General features: G+C 41.6%; 1 protein-coding gene across 2 annotated transcripts; it reads left to right on the top strand.

Annotated features, from left to right (window-relative positions):
• The first annotated feature begins 13,689 nt into the window (after positions 1-13,689).
• On the top strand, positions 13,690-19,257 carry LOC123160024 (GTP-binding protein ERG). 2 transcript variants are annotated; one of them, XM_044577845.1, is made up of 10 exons: positions 13,690-14,322; positions 15,961-16,050; positions 16,575-16,720; positions 16,828-16,873; positions 16,949-16,986; positions 17,068-17,134; positions 17,957-18,064; positions 18,148-18,287; positions 18,492-18,610; positions 18,863-19,257. In XM_044577845.1, the coding sequence occupies exons 1-9, from the start codon at positions 13,810-13,812 to the stop codon at positions 18,589-18,591; spliced, it is 1,248 nt and encodes a 415-aa protein (XP_044433780.1). In that variant the 5' UTR covers positions 13,690-13,809; the 3' UTR covers positions 18,592-18,610; positions 18,863-19,257. The 2 variants fall into 2 exon arrangements, with proteins under 2 accessions (XP_044433780.1, XP_044433779.1); XM_044577844.1 differs by having other exon boundaries at positions 13,691-14,322; positions 16,828-16,986.
• Positions 19,258-19,599: the final 342 nt, after the last annotated feature.

Here is a 19,599-nt window from a genome sequence, read left to right as displayed (position 1 = left end):
ATCAAAAGTATGTCATCTACATATAATATGAGAAATACTACAAAGCTCCCACTCACTTTCTTGTAAACGCAGGCTTCTCCATAAGTCTGCATAAACCCAAACGCTTTGATCATCTCATCAAAGCGAATGTTCCAACTCCTAGATGCTTGCACCAGCCCATAAATGGATCGTTGGAGCTTGCACACCTTGTTAGTATTCTTAGGATCGACAAAACCTTCCGTCTGCATCATATACAGTTCTTCCTTAAGATAGCCGTTAAGGAATGTCATTTTGACGTCCATCTGCCATATCTCATAATCATAGTATGCGGCAATTGCTAACATTATTCGGACAGACTTCAGCTTCACTACGGGAGAGAAAGTCTCATCGTAGTCAACCCCTTGAACTTGCCGATAACCCTTAGCGACAAGTCGAGCTTTATAGATGGTAACATTACCATCCGCGTCCATCTTCTTCTTAAAGATCCATTTATTTTAGATCGCTCGCCGATCATCGGGCAAGTCTGTCAAAGTCCATACTTTGTTTTCATACATGGATTCTATCTTGGATTGCATGGCTTCAAGCCATTTGTTGGAATCTGGGCCCGCCATCGCTTCTTCATAGTTCGAAGGTTCACCGTTGTCTAACAACATGATTTCCAGGACAGGGTTGCCATACCACTCTGGTGTGGAACGTGTCCTTGTGGACCTACGAAGTTCAGTAGCAACTTGATCCGAAGTACCTTGATCATCATCATTAATTTCCTCTCCAGTCGGTGTAGGCACCACAGGAACATTTTCCTGAGCTGCACTACTTTCCGGTTCAAAAGGTAGTACTTTATCGAGTTCTACTTTCCTCCCACTTACTCCTTTCGAGAGAAACTCTTTTTCCAGAAAGGATCCGTTCTTGGCAACAAAGATCTTGCCTTCGGATCTAAGGTAGAAGGTATACCCAATGGTTTCCTTAGGGTATCCTATGAAGACGCATTTTTCCGACTTGGGTTCGAGCTTTTCAGGTTGAAATTTCTTGCCATAAGCATCGCATCCCCAAACTTTTAGAAACGACGGCTTAGGTTTCTTCCCAAACCATAATTCATACGGTGTCGTCTCAACGGATTTAGACGGAGCCCTATTTAAAGTGAATGTAGATGTCTCTAGAGCGTATCCCCAAAATGATAGCGGTAAATCGGTAAGAGACATCATAGATCGCACCATATCCAATAGAGTGCGATTACGACGTTCGGACACACCGTTACGCTGAGGTGTTCCAGGCGGCGTGAGTTGTGAAACGATTCCACATTTTCTTAAGTGCGTACCAAATTCTTGACTTAAATATTCTTCTCCACGATCTGATCGCAAGAACTTTATCTTTCGGTCACGTTGATTCTCTAACTCATTCTGAAATTCCTTGAACTTTTCAAAGGTCTCAGACTTGTGTTTCATCAAGTAGACATACCCTTATCTACTTAAGTCATCAGTGAGAGTGAGAACATAACGATATCCTCCGCGAGCCTCAACGCTCATTGAACCGCACACATCAGTATGTATGATTTCCAATAAGTTGGTTGCTCGCTCCATTGTTCCGGAGAACGGAGTCTTGGTCATTTTTCCCATGAGGCATGGTTCGCATGTGTCAAACGATTCATAATCGAGAGACTCTAAAAGTCCATCGGCATGGAGCTTCTTCATGCGCTTGACACCAATGTGACCAAGGCGGCAGTGCCACAAGTATGTGGGACTATCGTTATCAACTTTACATCTTTTGGTATTCACACTATGAATATGTGTAACATCACGTTCGAGATTCATTAAGAATAAACCATTGACCATCGGGGCATGACCATAAAACATATCTCTCATATAAATAGAACAACCATTATTCTCAGATTTAAATGAGTAGCCATCTCGTATTATACGAGATCCAGATACAATTTTCATGCTCAAAGCTGGCACTAAATAACAATTATTGAGGTTTAAAACCAATCCCGTAGGTAAATGTAGAGGTAGCGTGCCGACGGCGATCACATCGACCTTGGAACCATTCCCGACGCGCATCGTCACCTCGTCCTTCGCCAGTCTCCGCTTATTCCGCAGCTCCTGCTTTGAGTTACAAATATGAGCAACGGCACTGGTATCAAATACCCAGGAGCTACTACGAGTACTGGTAAGGTACACATCAATTACATGTATATCAAATATACCTTTAGTGTTGCCGGCCTTCTTGTCCGCTAAGTATTTGGGGCAGTTCCGCTTCCAGTGACCCTTCCCTTTGCAATAAAAGCACTCAGTTTCAGGCTTGGGTCCATTCTTTGACTTCTTCCCAGCAACTGGCTTACCGGGCGCGGCAACTTCCTTGCCGTCCTTCTTGAAGTTTTTCTTACCCTTGCCTTTCTTGAACTTAGTGGCTTTATTCAACATCAACACTTGATGTTCCTTTTTGATCTCTACCTCCGCTGATTTTAGCATTGAATATACCTTAGAAATGGTCTTTTCCATCCCTTGCATATTGAAGTTCATCTCAAAGCTCTTGTAGCTCGGTGGAAGCGACTGAAGGATTCTGTCAATAACCGCGTCATCCAGGAGGTTAACTCCCAGCTGAGTCAAGCGATTGTGCAACCCAGACATTTTGAGTATGTGCTCACTGACAGAACTATTTTCCTCCATTTTACAACTGAAGAACTTGTCGTAGACTTCATATCTCTCGACCCGGGCATGAGCTTGGAAAACCATTTTCAGCTCTTCGAACATCTCATATGCTCCGTGTTTCTCAAAACACTTTTGGAGCCCCGGTTCTAAGCTGTAAAGTATGCCGCACTGAACGAGGGAGTACTCATCAGCACGAGACTGCCAAGCGTTCATAACGTCTTGGTTCTCTGTGATGGGTGCTTCACCTAGCGGTGATTCTAGGACATAATCTTTCTTTGTAGCTATGAGGATGATCCTCAGGTTCCAGACCCAGTCCGTGTAGTTGTTGCCATCATCTTTCAGCTTGGTTTTCTCTAGGAACGCGTTGAAGTTCATGTTGACATGAGTGTTGGCCATTTTATCTACAAGACATTTTTGCAAAGATTTTAGACTAAGTTCATGATAATTAAGTTCATCTAATCAAATTATTTAATGAACTCCCACTCAGATTAGACATCCCTCTAGTCATCTAAGTGTTACATGATCCGAGTCGACTAGGCCGTGTCCGATCATCACATGAGACGGACTAGTCATCATCGGTGAACATCTCCATGTTGATCGTATCTTCCATACGACTCATGTTCGACCTTTCGGTCTCTGTGTTCCGAGGCCATGTCTGTACATGCTAGGCTCGTCAAGTTAACCTAAGTGTTTTGCATGTGTAAATCTGTCTTACACCCGTTGTATGTGAACGTTAGAATCTATCACACCCGATCATCATGTGGTGCTTCGAAACAACGAACTGTCGCAACGGCGCATAGTTAGGGGGGACACTTTCTTGAAATTATTATGAGGGATCATCTTATTTACTACCGTCGTTCTAAGTAAACAAGATGCAAAAACATGATAAACATCACATGCAATCAAATAGTAGTGACATGATATGGCCAATATCATATAGCTCCTTTGATCTCCATCTTCGGGGCTCCATGATCATCTTCGTCACTGGCATGACACCATGATCTCCATCATCATGATCTCCATCATCATGATCTCCATCATCATGATCTCCATCATCGTGTCTCCATGAAGTTGCTCACCAACTATTACTTCTACTACTATAGCTAAGGTTTAGCAATAAAGTAAAGTAATTACATGGCATTAAATCATTGACACGCAGGTCATACAATAATTAAGACAACTCCTATGGCTCCTGCCGGTTGTCATACTCATCGACATGCAAGTCGTGATTCCTATTACAAGAACATGATCTCATACATCACAATATATCATTCATCATTCATCACAACTTTTGGCCATATCACATCACAAAGCAATTGCTGCAAAAACAAGTTAGACGTCCTCTAATTGTTGTTGCATCTTTTACGTGGCTGCAATAGGGTTCTAGCAAGAACGTTTTCTAACCTACGAAAAAGCCACAACGTGATTTGTCAACTTCTATTTACCCTTCATAAGGACCCTTTTCATCGAATCCGCTCCAACTAAAGTGGGAGAGATAGACACCCGCTAGCCACCTTATGCAACTAGTGCATGTCAGTCGGTGGAACCTATCTCACGTAAGCGTACGTGTAAGGTTGGTCTGGGCCGCTTCATCCCACAATACCGCTGAAGCAAAATAAGACTAGTAGTGGCAAGAAAATTGACAACATCTACGCCCACAACAGATTTGTGTTCTACTCGTGCAAAGAGAACTACGCATAGACCTAGCTCATGATGTCACTATTGGGGAACGTTGCAGAAAACAAAAAAATTCCTACGGTTTCACCAAGATCAATCTATGAGTTCATCTAGCAATGAGAGAGAGGAGTGCATCTACATACCCTTGTAGATCGAGCGGAAGCGTTCAAGAGAACGGGGTTGAGGGAGTCGTACTCGTCGTGATCCAAATCACCGGAGATCCTAGCACCGAATGGACGGCACCTCCGCGTTAAACACACCTACGGTCAGCGTGACGTCTCCTCCTTCTTAATCCAGCAAGGGGGAAGGATAGGTTGATGAAGATCCAGCAGCACGACGACGTGGTGGTGGATGCAGCAGGGATCCCGGCAGGGCTTCGCCAAGCGTCTGCGGGAGAGAGAGGTGTAGCAAGGGGGAAGGGAGGCGCCAAGTGCAAGGGTACGGCTGCCCTCCCTCCCCCCTCTATATATAGGGTCCCCAGGGGGCGCCGGCCCTAGGAGATGGGATCTCCTAGGGGGCGGCGGCCAATGGGGTGCCTTGCCCCCAAAGGCAAGTGGAGGCGCCCCCTCCCCTAGGGTTCCCAACCGTAGGCGCAGGGGGGCCCAAGGGGGGGCGCACCAGCCCACCAGGGGCTGGTTCCCCTCCCACTTCAGCCCATGGGGCCCTCCGGGATAGGTGGCCCCACTCGGTGGACCCCCGGGACCCTTCCGGTGGTCCCGGTACAATATCGGTGACCCCCGAAACTTTCCCGATGGCCAAAACTCGACTTCCCATATATAATTCTTTACCTCCGGACCATTTCGGAACTCCTCATGACGTCCGGCATCTCATCCGGGACTCCGAACAACTTTCGGTTTATTGCATACCAATATCTCTACAACCCTAGCATCACCGAACCTTAAGTGTGTAGACCCTACGGGTTCGGGAGACACGTAGACATGACCGAGACGGCTCTCCGGCCAATAACCAACAACGGGATCTGGATACCCATGTTGGCTCCCACATGCTCCTCGATGATCTCATCGGATGAACCACGATGTCGAGGATTCAAGCTACCCCGTATACAATTCCCTTTGTCAATTAGTATGTTACTTGCCCGAGATTTGATCGTCGGTATCCCAATACCTCGTTCAATTTCGTTACTGGCAAGTCACTTTACTCGTACCGTAATGCATGATCCCGTGACCAGACACTTGGTCACTTTCAGCTCATTATGATGATGCATTACCGAGTGGGCCCAGAGATACCTCTCCGTCATACGGAGTGACAAATCCCAGTCTCGATCCGTGTCAACCGAACAGACACTTTCGGAGATACCCGTAGTATACCTTTATAGTCACCCAGTTACGTTGTGACGTTTGGTACACCCAAAGCACTCCTACGTTGTCCGGGAGTTACACGATCTCATGGTCTAAGGAAAAGATACTTGACATTGGAAAATCTCTAGAAAACGAACTACACGATCTTGTGCTATGCTTAGGATTGGGTCTTGTCCATCACATCATTCTCCTAATGATGTGATCTCGTTATCAATGACATCCAATGTCCATAGTCAGGAAACCATGACTATCTGTTGATTAATGAGCTAGTCAACTAGAGGCTCACTAGGGACATGTTGTGGTCTATGTATTCACACGTGTATTATGATTTCCGAATAATACAATTATAACATGAATAAAAGACAATTATCATGAACAAGGAAATATAATAATAATCCTTTTATTATTGCCTCTAGGGCATATTTCCAACAAAGAGGTGTGCCACAAGGGGGGAAGGGAAACCACCCCCCTTAGGCCGGCCAAGAAGGGAGGTTTCCACTCCAATTCGGCCTCCCCTTGGCCTCCAAAAAGGCTAAGGGGTGGCACCTCCCCTATTGGGCCCTTGTGGCCCGATTATACTTCCACCACTTGGCCTTTTAAGGTCCATTGATATTAAATTAAATATAAAAGCACTCTAACATTTACTATAGCATATTATATATAATTTAACATCTCCAAAAACATTTTCCACATATATATTATTTATCAGTAATACCCGGTATTGCCCAATAAACTCCTAAACCCTTCTGGTGACCCCAAAACCCTTTCAGTTCCTCTCTTACTTATTGTGAATGTTAGTGAAACAATTACACAAATAAATCCTCGATACTCTTGTGCTACTAACACTAGAGGATCATTATTACCTTAAGTTTGTGACCCTCTAGGTTTGGTAAATCATAGACATGAACGAAACCCCTTCGTTCAATGACCGATAGCGGAACTGTAGACATCCATATTGGTCCCTATGATTACACGAATGATATTTGAGTGGACCTTTGGTTATCATGTGATGTTACCTTTGCTTTTTGATACTTTAGAAAACCCGAGGAGTGTTAGTATCCTCCTGAGTCATCCACGTGCTCACTATACCATTCCCCTCATTACCAGTTTTGTTCTTCTTTCTCGTTGATGTGTTCCGGCATCCCTATGAAATAGTCACCTGTGTCTGGCAAGAAGATGATCTATGCCATCACACCGAGAGGTCCCTAAGTATATCTCTGCATCATCGGAGGAGGAAATGCCACTCTCGAGCTATCTAGTCGCTTGTCAAACTTTTGATGAACCTGTAAGTTATCGTTATGATCACCTAGTTACATATGATATTTGCACAACCCCAAAGTCCAACACACGGTAGGAAGTGACTACGATACTCTCGTGGTTTAAGGAACTAAAAACACGTGTTAACACTCTGTGTTATAAGAATTGATTTCAGACAATATTATCTCAAAGTATAACAAACAAGTTAGGGTCGATTCAATATGATTGTTCTTCTAATGTCATACTTTGAATGTTGTTTTAGGACTATCATTAAAATTAACGATATCCTAAAATCCGGAAAACATGATCACCAACAACACTTGAGCTAATCTTAGTGGCAAAACTAGGAACCTATTCTTTATCGTTTATTATTCCACATGTGCATATTTCAGGATCATAGCAGATATAGCATGAAATATAAACTCTTAATTATGAAACCACAAATACAATAATTTTATATTATTGCCTCTAGGGCGTATTTCCAACAGCAATGTGGTCATTGACGACCAATGTAGCAACCACAAGCTCTTCGTTGCTCGACGGCGAATCATTGGTTTTTTTGTTTGATTCTAAATTCCAAGATAACTCATTGGAATTATTAATAAGATGGTCCTAGTATATTAGCAATATTTAGATTGCCCCCTCTTTTTATTCACTTTATTACTTCTCTTCTAGACCCTATCCCTATGGTTTATTCTTATGAAATATCATTAAAATAGAAGGTATAAGAAATGGATATAATGAAATTCTTGATTCGATCTTACGACCTAATTTATTTGATTAATGGATCAACAACCAAACCACCCATTTTATGAAAAATAAGGAGCATGGTCTTATTCAAATTCAAAGCGCTTCGTAATCTTCAACCAGTTATGTGCTTCAATATAATTTCCCTGGAAGGAAAGAAAAATAATAGTAAGAATAGACTATGGTAAAAAGTAAAAGGAAATGGAAAATGTGTGATATGCCGTGAATAGTTCCGTGGAAGAAAGTCTAATCTTCTTATGTATAGAACTTTTTTTAACCATTCGTCATTTCTAGTAGAAATTCTGAATTGGTATAATGGCTCTTTCTTACAACTTACAGTACAAGAGTTTCTTACAGGAGTGAAACAAAACTAAAGAAAAAGATTAAAGAATAACGATTGACAAAATGATTAACGCAAATTGATCCAACAAATGAAGTTGTTGAAAAAAATACTTGTCCCCACTATCCATGGTACCTTGCGAGTGTCAAGCACCTTGCGGTCGTGGTGGGAGATGCAGCCGGTCAAGAGCTCGTACATGCAGTAGGCCTGTGGTAGCAGAGACGGGGGGCGACACTTGCAGGGCGAGGTGGATGGTGTTCGGGTCGATGGGCGCCACCGACGGCCGTGGTTTCTCTAGTACCGGAGACAAAGAAGAAAGCCCACAAACACCATCAAGAAGTCCTCCGAAAGCAGGCAGGGGCATAAGGATTTGTGTGGATCCAGCAAGGCTTTTGTGCGGCCAGCTTGTACAACGATGGAGCGGCCGGAAAATGGATGGCAGCAATGGCGGGGGCTGTGGGTGCACACCACGTATAGAAGGGTGGAAAGAGGTATGTTTCACCGACGGGCGGGCCAGGGGAGGACAAAGAGAGCACTCACGTGCGTCTGTGCCCTATCCGTTTCGACGTAAACACGACCTCAATTTGGTCCGAAAATGGGTCAAGGACGGACAAAAAAGGACGTCCGTCCGTTTACGGCCACAAATTGGGCCGCGTTTTGTGTTTGTTTTGACCCAAACAGATGCGGCGAGACCAAAGTTGCAATTTTTTTCCTCGATCTCGTTTTCTCTTTTTTATATATTTTTGAAATATTTAAAATACATTTATTTCAGGAGCAGTTACTTATGTTTAAAAAATAATATTTGTGTAATGTTAAAAAATGTTCGGGTAACTAGAAAAACATTCATAAATTTGAAAAAAAATGATTGTGACATTCAAAAAAATGTTCACGTACTAAGATAAAATGTTAAAGATTTTTCTAAAACATTATACAATGTAAAAAATGTTCGTACAATTCAAACATGTTTTGAACCATTCAACAAAATATAGGTAGCAGTTTTAAAAAATGTTCACGTACTTCAAATAATATGTTTTAACCTTTAAATGTTTATATGATTAAACGATATACAAAAAATGTGTGTGTAGTATAAAAAAGTTTTGTACCATTAAAAACAATGTATATAACATTTTAAAGAAATATTCACGTTTTTTTGAGAAATTCCATGACATTTTGAGAAAACAATTGTTTAAATGTAAGAACATGTTTGCATAGTTTAAAAAAAAAGTGTTTACTGCCATTAAAAAAGTGTTTAAGACACGGTCAAGAGGGGGGCAGTTAATGTGTAGGAGGGGCGAAAAGGAGGCGCCGTCGTCCCCTGCGTTCGCCGCCGGCCAGGCCGCATGCTCCCTCCCTCTCCAGTCGCCGCTCCAGCGATGGAAGAGTGAGGGAGCCCCAGATATATGGTTCTGCGTGTAGATATTAGGGTAGGTGTTCTTGGCTGCGCTGCGGAGGTGGTGCTCGCGGTGTTGTGGCAGAATAGGTTCGTTGGAGCTCTTTCCCCATTACGGGGATGTCGCGTGCGGCGAAGTCGTCGAGCTTCTGATGTCGTGGACTCCTGGATTCATCGATCCAGTGAGTATAGGTATCCAATGTGCGGTTTTCACGGCGGAGGCGATGGCCAGCTGGTGGATTTAGGGTCCATCGATCCCATCTTCACCATGGTTTGGCTGTTCGTGGCCTTTCTTTGGGGGTGCTGGGGGAGGCTCGGTAAGGTGCAGGTGGCTCGCGTTAGCTGTCTCCGTTTCCTGGGTGTTCTAAGGATTCCAGAGTTGTGTTGTCATCGGCGTGGTCAAGCGATAGCCGGCCTATCTCTCCTTCTGTTATGTTGTTCCTTCAGGACCGAGGTTGAAGACTTCTCGCCCGCATTTATTTTGGCTGTAGATATCCAAGGTCCCGCCGACTCTGAAGGGAGAGGCGACAGTGGTGGCAGCGGCACGCCGGCAACCCGCGGTGGTTGGAGGGGTAGGTTGGTTCCCCAGAGACTGGTGTGAAATTTCCTTGTAAGTTGGGGGTGCTTTGTACCACAGTTTAATTTCAATATAACTTTGTGGTCCTTTCCGCAAAAAAAGTGTTTAAGAAAAATATTATAGCCTATTTGAAAAATGTTTAGCGTGTATCATATTTTTTTTCACTCGTATACACTCATAATGTACATTTTGTATTGAAAGAAAGTAGACGTGTATTAAAAAGAAGAAACAGAGAAAGAACTAAACAGACTAAAACCATTGGAAATCAAAGGAAATGGTGAAGAAACACCAAAAACCCAAAAAAAGTGAAAAACCAAAGAAAAATGAAACGAAAAAAACTAGAAGAAATCAAAGAAAAACCGGTTGAAACCGAAGAAAAACTAACATCTACCGAGCATAATGCAGGTGCTTCCTATTTAGCACTCCAGGCAAACGTTATAGACCATTTCACAAACGGGCGCCTGAAGCTGCTGCGAGCTGTGCCGGCCCACGTATATCTTTTTTTTTTCTGTTTTAATGTTAAAAAAATGCACCCATGGGAGTTTGACCTCGTGCTCAGTCCAACACAGTTACCAGTGGGCCATCGAACGACTAGTGCTTCATCACTTGCCTTTTTACTTTTATTTATATCTTTGATCGTGGGAATCCTTTGGTTTTGGGAAGCTTCCCATGCCCCTTTTTTCCCGGTTCGCTGGTCGATTTCGAGGCGGTTTTATTCGGGTTTTCTTATTTCTTTTTTTAAATTTGTGTCCCTTTATTTAATGATGAAGTGTTTTCAAAATTTTGAACTTTTTTCAAGTGTGATGAATTGTTTTCAAATTCGATGAACCTTTCAAATTTGATGATTTTTTTTTCAATTTCGATGAGCTTTCTTTCAAAAATCGACAAACTGTTTTGCAAATTCGATGAATTTTTTTCAAACCCAATGGACTATTTTCAAAATCATGAACTTTTTTATAAATTCGATGAGCTTATCCAAAATCGATGAAAATTTTCTCACAGCGGCAAACATTTTTCACTTTTGAAGAACCTTTTAATATTTTTGAACTGTTTAAGATTCATGATTTATATATTTTTGTGAATTTACTTTTAGATAATTAATACGGATATATAATACTCTCTCCATCCCAAAATAAATTTCGCAATATACCGGATAATTAATACCCAGTACGATGGCCCTGCTAGCACCAACAAAAACCAGTGATCATAATATATGAGGGGTTTTTCTATTTGACGCTCTCTGCGGCAATTTGCCGGACCGACGCACAGGGGAGATCAAACGAGCATTCGGGTGGGCGGACTCATTTAACATTTCAGTGATTCCGGTTTTGGGAACTTTCTAGGTGGTTCCCACCCAATTTTTTCCGGTTTTAGGAACATTCTAGGAGGTTCCTGAACAGGTTTTTCCTTTTTCCATTTTTTCCTTTTCCTGTTTCTTTTTTCTTTTTTCTGTTTCTTGTTCTTTCTTTTTCATATTTCTATGTTTGTTTTCCAGCTTATTTCCTTTTTTTCAAAAACTGTTTGTGCTGCTGATAAATTTTTCAAAACTTCACAAAATGTTCTCATTTACAATTTTTGCTCGTAAATTTGGAATACATTCATGCTTTTCAAAAAATGTTTGGAAGTTCAAAAAATGATTCTTTTATTTTTTGTTCTGAAAATTAAAATGTTCTTAATTTTTCATAAATTGTTCCAAAGTTGATTTTTTTGCTCTTATAATTTAGTTCCGGGGTTTAAAACATTGTACGCAAAATGTTTCTCTCTTTAGAATTTTGTTCATAAATTCAAAAAATGTCCGCAATTTTTAAAAAGAGTTCTGAAATTTGAGAAAATATTTGCCTTTATCAAAGTTTGTTTGGAGTTTCAAAAATTATTCATAAGTACAGAAATGTTACTGGTTTTTCAAATTTTGTTCAAAAATAAGAAAAATGCTCATCAAATTCAAAAAGTGCACCTTTTCCTAAGTTTTTCACAGTTTCGAAATTGTACACATGTGCAAAAATTGTTCGCTTTTCAAATTGTTGTTCAGAGTTTCAATAAAATTTCATTTTTTCCAAAAATATTGCCGTTTTGAAAAAAGGTTAACATTTTCGAATTTGTTCAAAATTCTCCCCAAGATTGAAAAATATTTGACTTTTCCATAATTTGTTCGTGTTTTCAAATAATTTTCCATCATGTAAGATTTGTTCACAATTTTAAAATGTTTTTTAATAAATATTCAAATTCCTAAATAAAGACGCATTCAAAATTCCAAATCATATTTAGATATGTCGCCGTTCACAATTCTTATAAGCCATGCTGCAATTTTTTTAGACAACAAAATTATGTATTCCACTTGTTGTATACCACTGCTTACTACCAGGAGGTGCCTAGTTCGAATCATTGTGAGTCTATCTCTTTTATCTTTCTTAGGAATTTCATGCGAGTCCAACTACTTAAATGTTTGGGCTGCTTATTGTTCATAAACAGTTGTCACATCCAGTCGCTTGGTTCATGAAACAAGGAGTCATGCGGCGTGAGTTCGAACCCAACCCATCGCATCATTTTTGCTCACCGGATTGGCAACCTGGGCCGACCCGTTAGTTTGGCGCCTGTGCGAAGGACTGCAAGTCTGCCGCAGAATGCAGCAGATTGGAGGTCTCGTATAGGAGCTCCCCAAAATGAAGGGAGCTCCTAGTTGGCGCTGTAAGCGCTGATTCCCGATACCATCGCACACTGCAACGCCCTCTTGGGCCGGCCCGCCAAGGAGCAGTCGAACTCGCGATCTTGATTGCTTACCCGAGCTCAGGTAACCACTAGAGCCATTATGGACTTGCAGCTAATAATTGCGTCAGCAATATATGAACAAGTGTGGCCTCACTATTTATTGCACAAAAAACGTCTATTGTGTCACTGAGATTTTTGAATTATTTAAAAAATCATGAATTTGAAAAAGTTCGTCTATTTTGAAAGAACCTCATCATTTTTGAAGAAAAGTTCACAAATTGAAAAAAAGTTCATTGAATTTAAAAATAGTTCATCGCTTTTGAAAAAAGGTTCATTGGTTTTGAAAAATAGTTCATCAATTTGAACAAAGTTCATCGTTTCTGACAGAAGGTTCACCGAATTTGAAAAAAATTCACCGTGTTTGAAAAAAAGTTCACCAATTTGAAAAAAGGGATCATTAGAATTGAAAAATGTTTATAAATTTTGGAAAAACTGTTCACAAAAACTTGGAAAGAGTTCATTGATTTTGAAACAAAAAATCAAATTTTGAAAAAAGTTCATGGATTGTCGGAAATGTGCCCAAATTTGAAAAACAATCATCATTTTTTTAAAAAACATCAAATTTAAGAAAAAGTTCATGTGTTTTGAAAGGTTGCATCGAACCAGGAAGCAAAAAAATAAAAAACAGAAAACAAAAAGGGAAAAAAGGAAAAAGGAGAAAGAAGAAGAAAGAAGGAATAAAAGAAGTAAACACTTAATAGATACCAGATCCGCTATGTGGGGCGGTAGTTACTCCTCGTACATCGAAGAGATAGTTCGCTGGTTCGATTCCCAGGCGGCGCCTTTTATTTTTGCGAATCTAAGACAGAAGAAAGCACTATATGGGCCGGCCCAGAGCGGGGGCGCTTTCAGGCGCGAGCGAGCGTACGCGTTAAAATGAGCCGGCCTAGAAACGACGCACAAGGAAAACGCTTGAGGTGAGACATAAATACGTTTTGGCCTAAACATCCCGTTCGGCCATCCGCTTCCCACAAATAATTCCGCCGAGGCCTAGTTACTTCACTACCGCACGTGCGTAGACCCAGAAGCCCGCTACACACCACGAGGCTCCATTTCTCTCCTCCGCTCCCTTAAACCCTCCGCCGGCAGCCGCCGCCGCCCCTTCTGCCGCCATGCGCCGCATCGTCCGAGCTCTCCGGCCGCTCCAAAAGCTAACCTCTCATACCACCCAGTTTCCTCTCCCCGTCCACCGCCTCCTCTCCACCTCTTCCTCATCCTCCTCCTCCGCCGTTGCCGCCTCCTCAGACTCCGACTCCGCCGCCCACGACGCTGATTTTAACAGCGCTGACTTCTCCCTCCCACCCACGGACCCATCCCCAGCCTCCGCCGCAGCCGTCCGCAACCCCCTCTCCGCGCTTTGTAAGGTCCGATTCGACCCCTCCCTCCGCGCACGCGCCGACGAGGCGCTCTTCGGGGAGAAGAATGCAGGGATGGGAGTGGAGGACGCGGTGGAGGAAGAGCGGTCGCGGGAGGTGGCGCTCGCGCTGCTTGAGGCCGCCCTGGAGCCGCCCGACGAGGACGAGGAGGGGGGCCCCGAGGAGGTCAGGAAGGAGGACCAGATGTCGCTCTCCGTCGGGATCGTCGGTGCGCCCAACGCCGGCAAGTCGTCGTTCACCAACACTGCTGTACGTTTTCTTTCTGCCACTTTTTTATGTATTTTGTTCATGAATATTGTCAATATTAGATCTTGTGACATGGGGTCAGGGCCGGTCCTGAGATTTTGGGGCCCCGGGGCAAAACTAAACCTTGAGGGCCCCTAATATAAACGTCATAATAATGATAGTCGATAACTCGATATACATGTACATGTGAAAATATTAGCAATAATTATTGTGATTTGTGTCACTGCATATATGATGACCTATGGAGGAAATAGACAAAGAAGTGTTGTATATCTATGACAAGACATCTTTAGCAATACAAAGCCATATTTATTTCACCTGAATATGAAACCATGTTTTGTGTCAGGCCGTAAATAATGTATTTGAGGTACTAAAAGGCCGTAAATAGTTCTAAATATTTGTCTTTTTAGAGATTTCAAATGGACTACACGTACGGATGTATATAGACATATTTTAGAGTGTAGATTCACTCATCTTGCTCTGTATGTAGTCACTTGTTGAAATCTCTAGAAAGACAAATATTTAGGAACGGAGGGAGTAGTGTACTTCTTGAACTAAATAATGTTAATATCGTTATTCTAAATAGCAGTGTCGAGAAATTAAGATAGATGAGACAATTCATATGACTGGTATGCAAAATATTACTCCATATCCATATCTTTACAAATCTAATCAAACAGTGCTAAAGTTATGCTTATCTAGTTGCGTGAATGGGAAAAAAATCAAGACTTAACTACCACGTCTGTGCGGTCATTGAACAGTTCATTTGAAAACTACTCGATCAGCATCTAAAACATCTCCGTTGCTAATCTCTTTGAGATCGGCGCTACAAACATCATTATTAAGCTGCAAAAATATAACAGTTAATAATACATACCGTGGAAGACTTCGATCGGCCGGAAAAGCCCATATCTACAGACGACGTTCCGGTGCGCTGCCGGGGCCAGGCGCCAAGTCTTACTGCTTGCAATCAGGGCCTCCTCCTCAAGCAAGCATCTGGACCGAGGTGAAAAGGCGGCGGGCGCTAGGTTTGATGTGCGTGATGCTGGCTCCTGATTGGTTTTTTTCTAATCTGGATCCTGATTGATAGGTTATTCTCGTCAGATTTTTTTTAGGGGAGTAGCTATTATCACTTGTACTAGGCCCAATGACCTATTTTTTAAGTGCAGCCGTACAGGCCCAACTAGCTTGAGCCTACTCGCGATTGAGGGGCACGGGGTAGTGCATGGTAGGAACATGTCCAATCGCGTGGTACTAAGGGGAGAGATAATTTCGAAACTCATGCATAGAAGCAAACTGATAGCTTGTATAAGACCAATAAAAGCTATGTACATGTCATTCTATGGTTTGAGATGCCATTTATTACTACGTACTAGAGTAACATGAGCCATTCAAGACAAATAAAGTGTATTATGTTTTATCGTGTCATCTATCAGTTGTTGTGGAAGTCCTAGGATGACATCTGATCTGTTCAGGAATGGAACAATTGTTAATGTTGGATTGTTCACTTAATGCTCGCAGTGCTGCTAATATAATGCCTTATGGTTTAATAAGTGGTATTCAGTTTCATTATTAGTGAGAGTGAAATTACCATATAACCATAGTGATGCCTTAAGTTTCCTTGTTCATATCTGCTAACAGGTTGGCTCAAAAGTGGCTGCAGTCTCCCGCAAGACAAATACAACAACTCATGAAATTTTGGGCGTGCTGACAAAAGGGAAAACTCAGATAGTATGTTTCTATCAAGTATCTGCTTTTGCTAGTAGGGTGTTGATCTACACTTTTCAATATTTGACTTTAGCATGGCTTCTTCAGGATCTTCTCTTTGGCAAATAATTGCAATTTGCAAATGATGTGTATTATGTATGATGTCATGGAAGGAATTCTTGTACTCCCTCCGATCCATATTACTTGTCGCTCAAACGGATTAGATCTAGCACTGAAATACATCTAGATACATCTGTTTGAGTGACGAGTAATATGGATCAGAGGTAGTATTTTATTTTAGCAAGTTATTTACTGCATTTAGAAATCTGGTTACACCTGTAGTGCAAGTACATATTTTGGCTCATCCAATCTATTTTATTCTATGGAAATTAAGAAATTTATATGTGTAATGTAAAGCATTAGTTGTTTTCCCATTATGATATATTAATATCAACTAATTATGACCTGCTGCTGAAAATGCTTGTCTGAACCATGTTAAAAAAAATCTCGAAGTTTGAGTTGTTTCCAGCTGATAAAATTCTCTGCAGTGCTTTTTTGATACCCCAGGTCTCATGTTAGGGCACCATGGGTTTCCTCATAGGGATGTCACCGTTCGTGTGGAGAGTGCCTGGAGCTCAGTTAACCTCTATGATTTACTAATAGTAATGTTTGATGTCAATAGGCATCTGAAAATGTAAAGTCTCACTATCTTTTCCTCTCAGGTTGACCACCCATTTTCAGTTACAGTTTATCTCAAGGTCATGATAAGCACACTGCTTAACCATTTGTAGATTTGTGCAGGCCTGATTCCCGAGTAATAAAGTTAATCAAACGATTGGGTGCCGAGGTAAACCCAAACCAGAAACGTATATTATGCATGAATAAGGTTGACCTAGTGGATGACAAAAAAGACTTGCTGAAGGTTGCAAAGGAATTTGAAGATCTTCCTGGATTTGAGCGGTACCCCTTGGTCTGCACTATGATTTACGTTGCGTTCTTTTTTTCATATGCCTGATTAAAATTGCCTGGAATGTTTCTTAGGTACTTCATGGTTTCTGGACTAAAAGGCAAAGGAGTGAAGGACCTTGTACAATACTTGATGGACCAGGTATTGATTTATTCCCAACATTCAGTTTACCCTGCTAAATTGTCAAATAGCTGTATTTTCTTTACTTGTAAACATGTTTAAAAAAAAAGGGCAACCTGGTGCATGTAGCTCCCGCTTGCGCAGGGTCCAGGGAAGGGTTCGACCACTTTGGGTCTATAGTACGCAGCCTTTCCCTACATTTCTGTAAGAGGCTGTTTCCAGGACTTGAACCCATGACCTCATGGTCACAAGGCAGCAGCTTTACCACTGCGCCAAGGCTCCCCTTCACTTGTAAACATGTTTGTAGTGAAAAATAAGAAGATTCTGAATTTCAAGGAAGTTGGATGCTGAATTTTGTGTGTATATTAATCGTTAGATGGGTACTGTGTTGTAGATTGAAATGTTCATCTTGTGTTATGTTTTATCATCCTATGAAGGCAGCTGCTTGAGTTAGGATGAATAACTTGGCTATAATTCTTTGTAGAATTTTATAGCAGATATAAAATTTAAGACTGCTTGCATTTCTTGTTCCACCCAATCCATCAAATTGACCAATATCAGTTGCTTAATGAAATGATCTACTTTATTTATATGTTTTGATTCTTTGTGAAGTTTCTGAAAAAAAAACACTTGTTTTTCTTTGTTGCTGTAAACTGAATCCAGGATCTTGTGAAACACTGTGTTTGGTTGCTAAGTAATACCATTAATGATTGTTTATGCTCTCCTTTTAGGTACTTGCCGATAGAAAAATGAAACATGTGATGAAATCAATTTTATCACGATCAATACCCAAATATATCCCCTCTATGTAGACAGTGAGAAACTTAACCTCTTCTATGTTAGGCAGTAAGAAGACCTTGGGACGAGGAACCGGCGACAATGACTGAAGAAGCAATGAAAACCATATCATTGGAGGTTGTGCGAGAGAAGATGCTGGATCATATTCACCAAGTAATTCTTATAAATGATTCTGCTGTGAAACTTGGCGCTCCTTTAATATGTGTGCATTATTTGCTAAATATGACTTTCTACAGGAAATCCCATATGTAATTGAGCATCGGCTGATGGATTGGAAGGAGCTAAAAGACGGTTCTCTTAGGGTGGAACAACACTTTATTGCACCAAAGCAAAGCCAACGGCAGATCCTTGTTGGAAAAAATGGCTCTAAGATCGGGTAATATTCTTGTATTCAAACGTGCTTCCATGTATCAATATGACAAGCTATTTCTTTGGTGAACCGCCTTCCCTTTTCGTGTCTCTAGTTAGATGCATTGCGAGAATTATGCCTATTCAGTTCACGCCTCCAAACAAATGTATTATGACAACTAATCGTATACGTGCTTGATCTTAATGTGTTGATTTGGGATAACTATTTCAGGAGAATCGGGATTGAAGCCAATGAAGAATTGCGGTCCATATTCAAGAGAGATGTCCATCTGATGCTCCAAGTTAGAGTTGCTAAGAAGAGGAGTTCTTGAATAGATCAGCAGATCATGAGTAAGTCTCCACATTTCATTTTCTGCTAGCCCTGTTTTGTAAGTCTGTTAGCAGATTTGGTAGAAATGGTAGAAAGATTCAAAAAGTGCGCAGTTAATATTCTCTCAAAACTTTGCTACCGAAGTAAATAGTTCTGCGATAACGTCTTATATTTAGTTACAGGGGTACAGTAGTAATTTTCTTGGTCTCCAGAATCGTGATGTTTTGATTCTTCATCCAATTGTCTGAAGTAATATATGTTACCTTGTGCAGTTGTAGCGGCTGTATGATAGCTGCTGGTATGAGGTCTGCTCTGCGGTGCGGGTTCAGAGATATTCGATTATGTGAGCCTGTGCTTGTGTTGGTCGTGTTCAATGATATTGTGACGGCTTCTCCACTTGAATCAAGGACCTGTATGCCTTAGCATTCAAATATGAGTAGCGATTTCCAGTTACAAGTTTGCTCGACAATATTGAGTAGGATGTAAGCACATATAAGGACCAGTTGCAAAGAGGCGGGCCTGGACATCTGAGTATGTTGTGATACATAGATATACGTACCTGCACTAGGTTATTGTGATTCTGTTTCAAATAAGTTGTACCTTGTGTAAAAGACACAGCTTGTAAGGCTTGTCTTTTCTTTGTTAAAATATATATAATCCCTCATAGTATAAGGCGTGCCTTTATCTACTATAAAAAGACTCGTTGGTAGATCTTTAGCTGTCCGTAACAACACTCCCCTGACGGCGCTCCTAGGGTTTAGACTCCTCCTGGACTCCACTAGAGTTCGCTTAGGTTTCCTTCTTCGTCTGCTTCCCGGGACCCAGTAACCTCTCGGGCTGATCAAGGGAGTAGCTAGCCTACTTTCCCGACCTTGGAGATCTGCAGTGTGGGTGGGTTGTGGAGTTTGCCGATCTAGGTTTGTGGAGCAGATGGCAAGCGAAGCGTTGGGTTTGAGCGTTCAGAGCAGAGCAGGATCTCTCAAGGCAGAAGGGGTGCTAAAGCTCCAAA

Source organism: Triticum aestivum, chromosome 7B (genome assembly GCF_018294505.1).
Source record: "Triticum aestivum cultivar Chinese Spring chromosome 7B, IWGSC CS RefSeq v2.1, whole genome shotgun sequence".
Classification (NCBI taxonomy): domain Eukaryota; kingdom Viridiplantae; phylum Streptophyta; class Magnoliopsida; order Poales; family Poaceae; genus Triticum; species Triticum aestivum.
The sequence above is the reverse complement of the archived record's forward strand: the minus strand, read 5'-3'. Positions and strand labels throughout refer to the sequence as shown.

What these genes read in the sequence shown, in the direction of transcription:
- LOC123160024 (XM_044577844.1), top strand. Translation starts at nt 13,810, where the DNA reads ATGCGCCGCATCGTCCGAGCTCTCCGGCCGCTCCAAAAGCTAACCTCT. An exon ending in TACAATACTTGATGGACCAG is followed by an intron (nt 17,135 to 17,956) that starts GTATTGATTTAT and finishes CTTCTATGTTAG; the next exon opens with GCAGTAAGAAGACCTTGGGA. An exon ending in TGCTGGATCATATTCACCAA is followed by an intron (nt 18,065 to 18,147) that starts GTAATTCTTATA and finishes GACTTTCTACAG; the next exon opens with GAAATCCCATATGTAATTGA.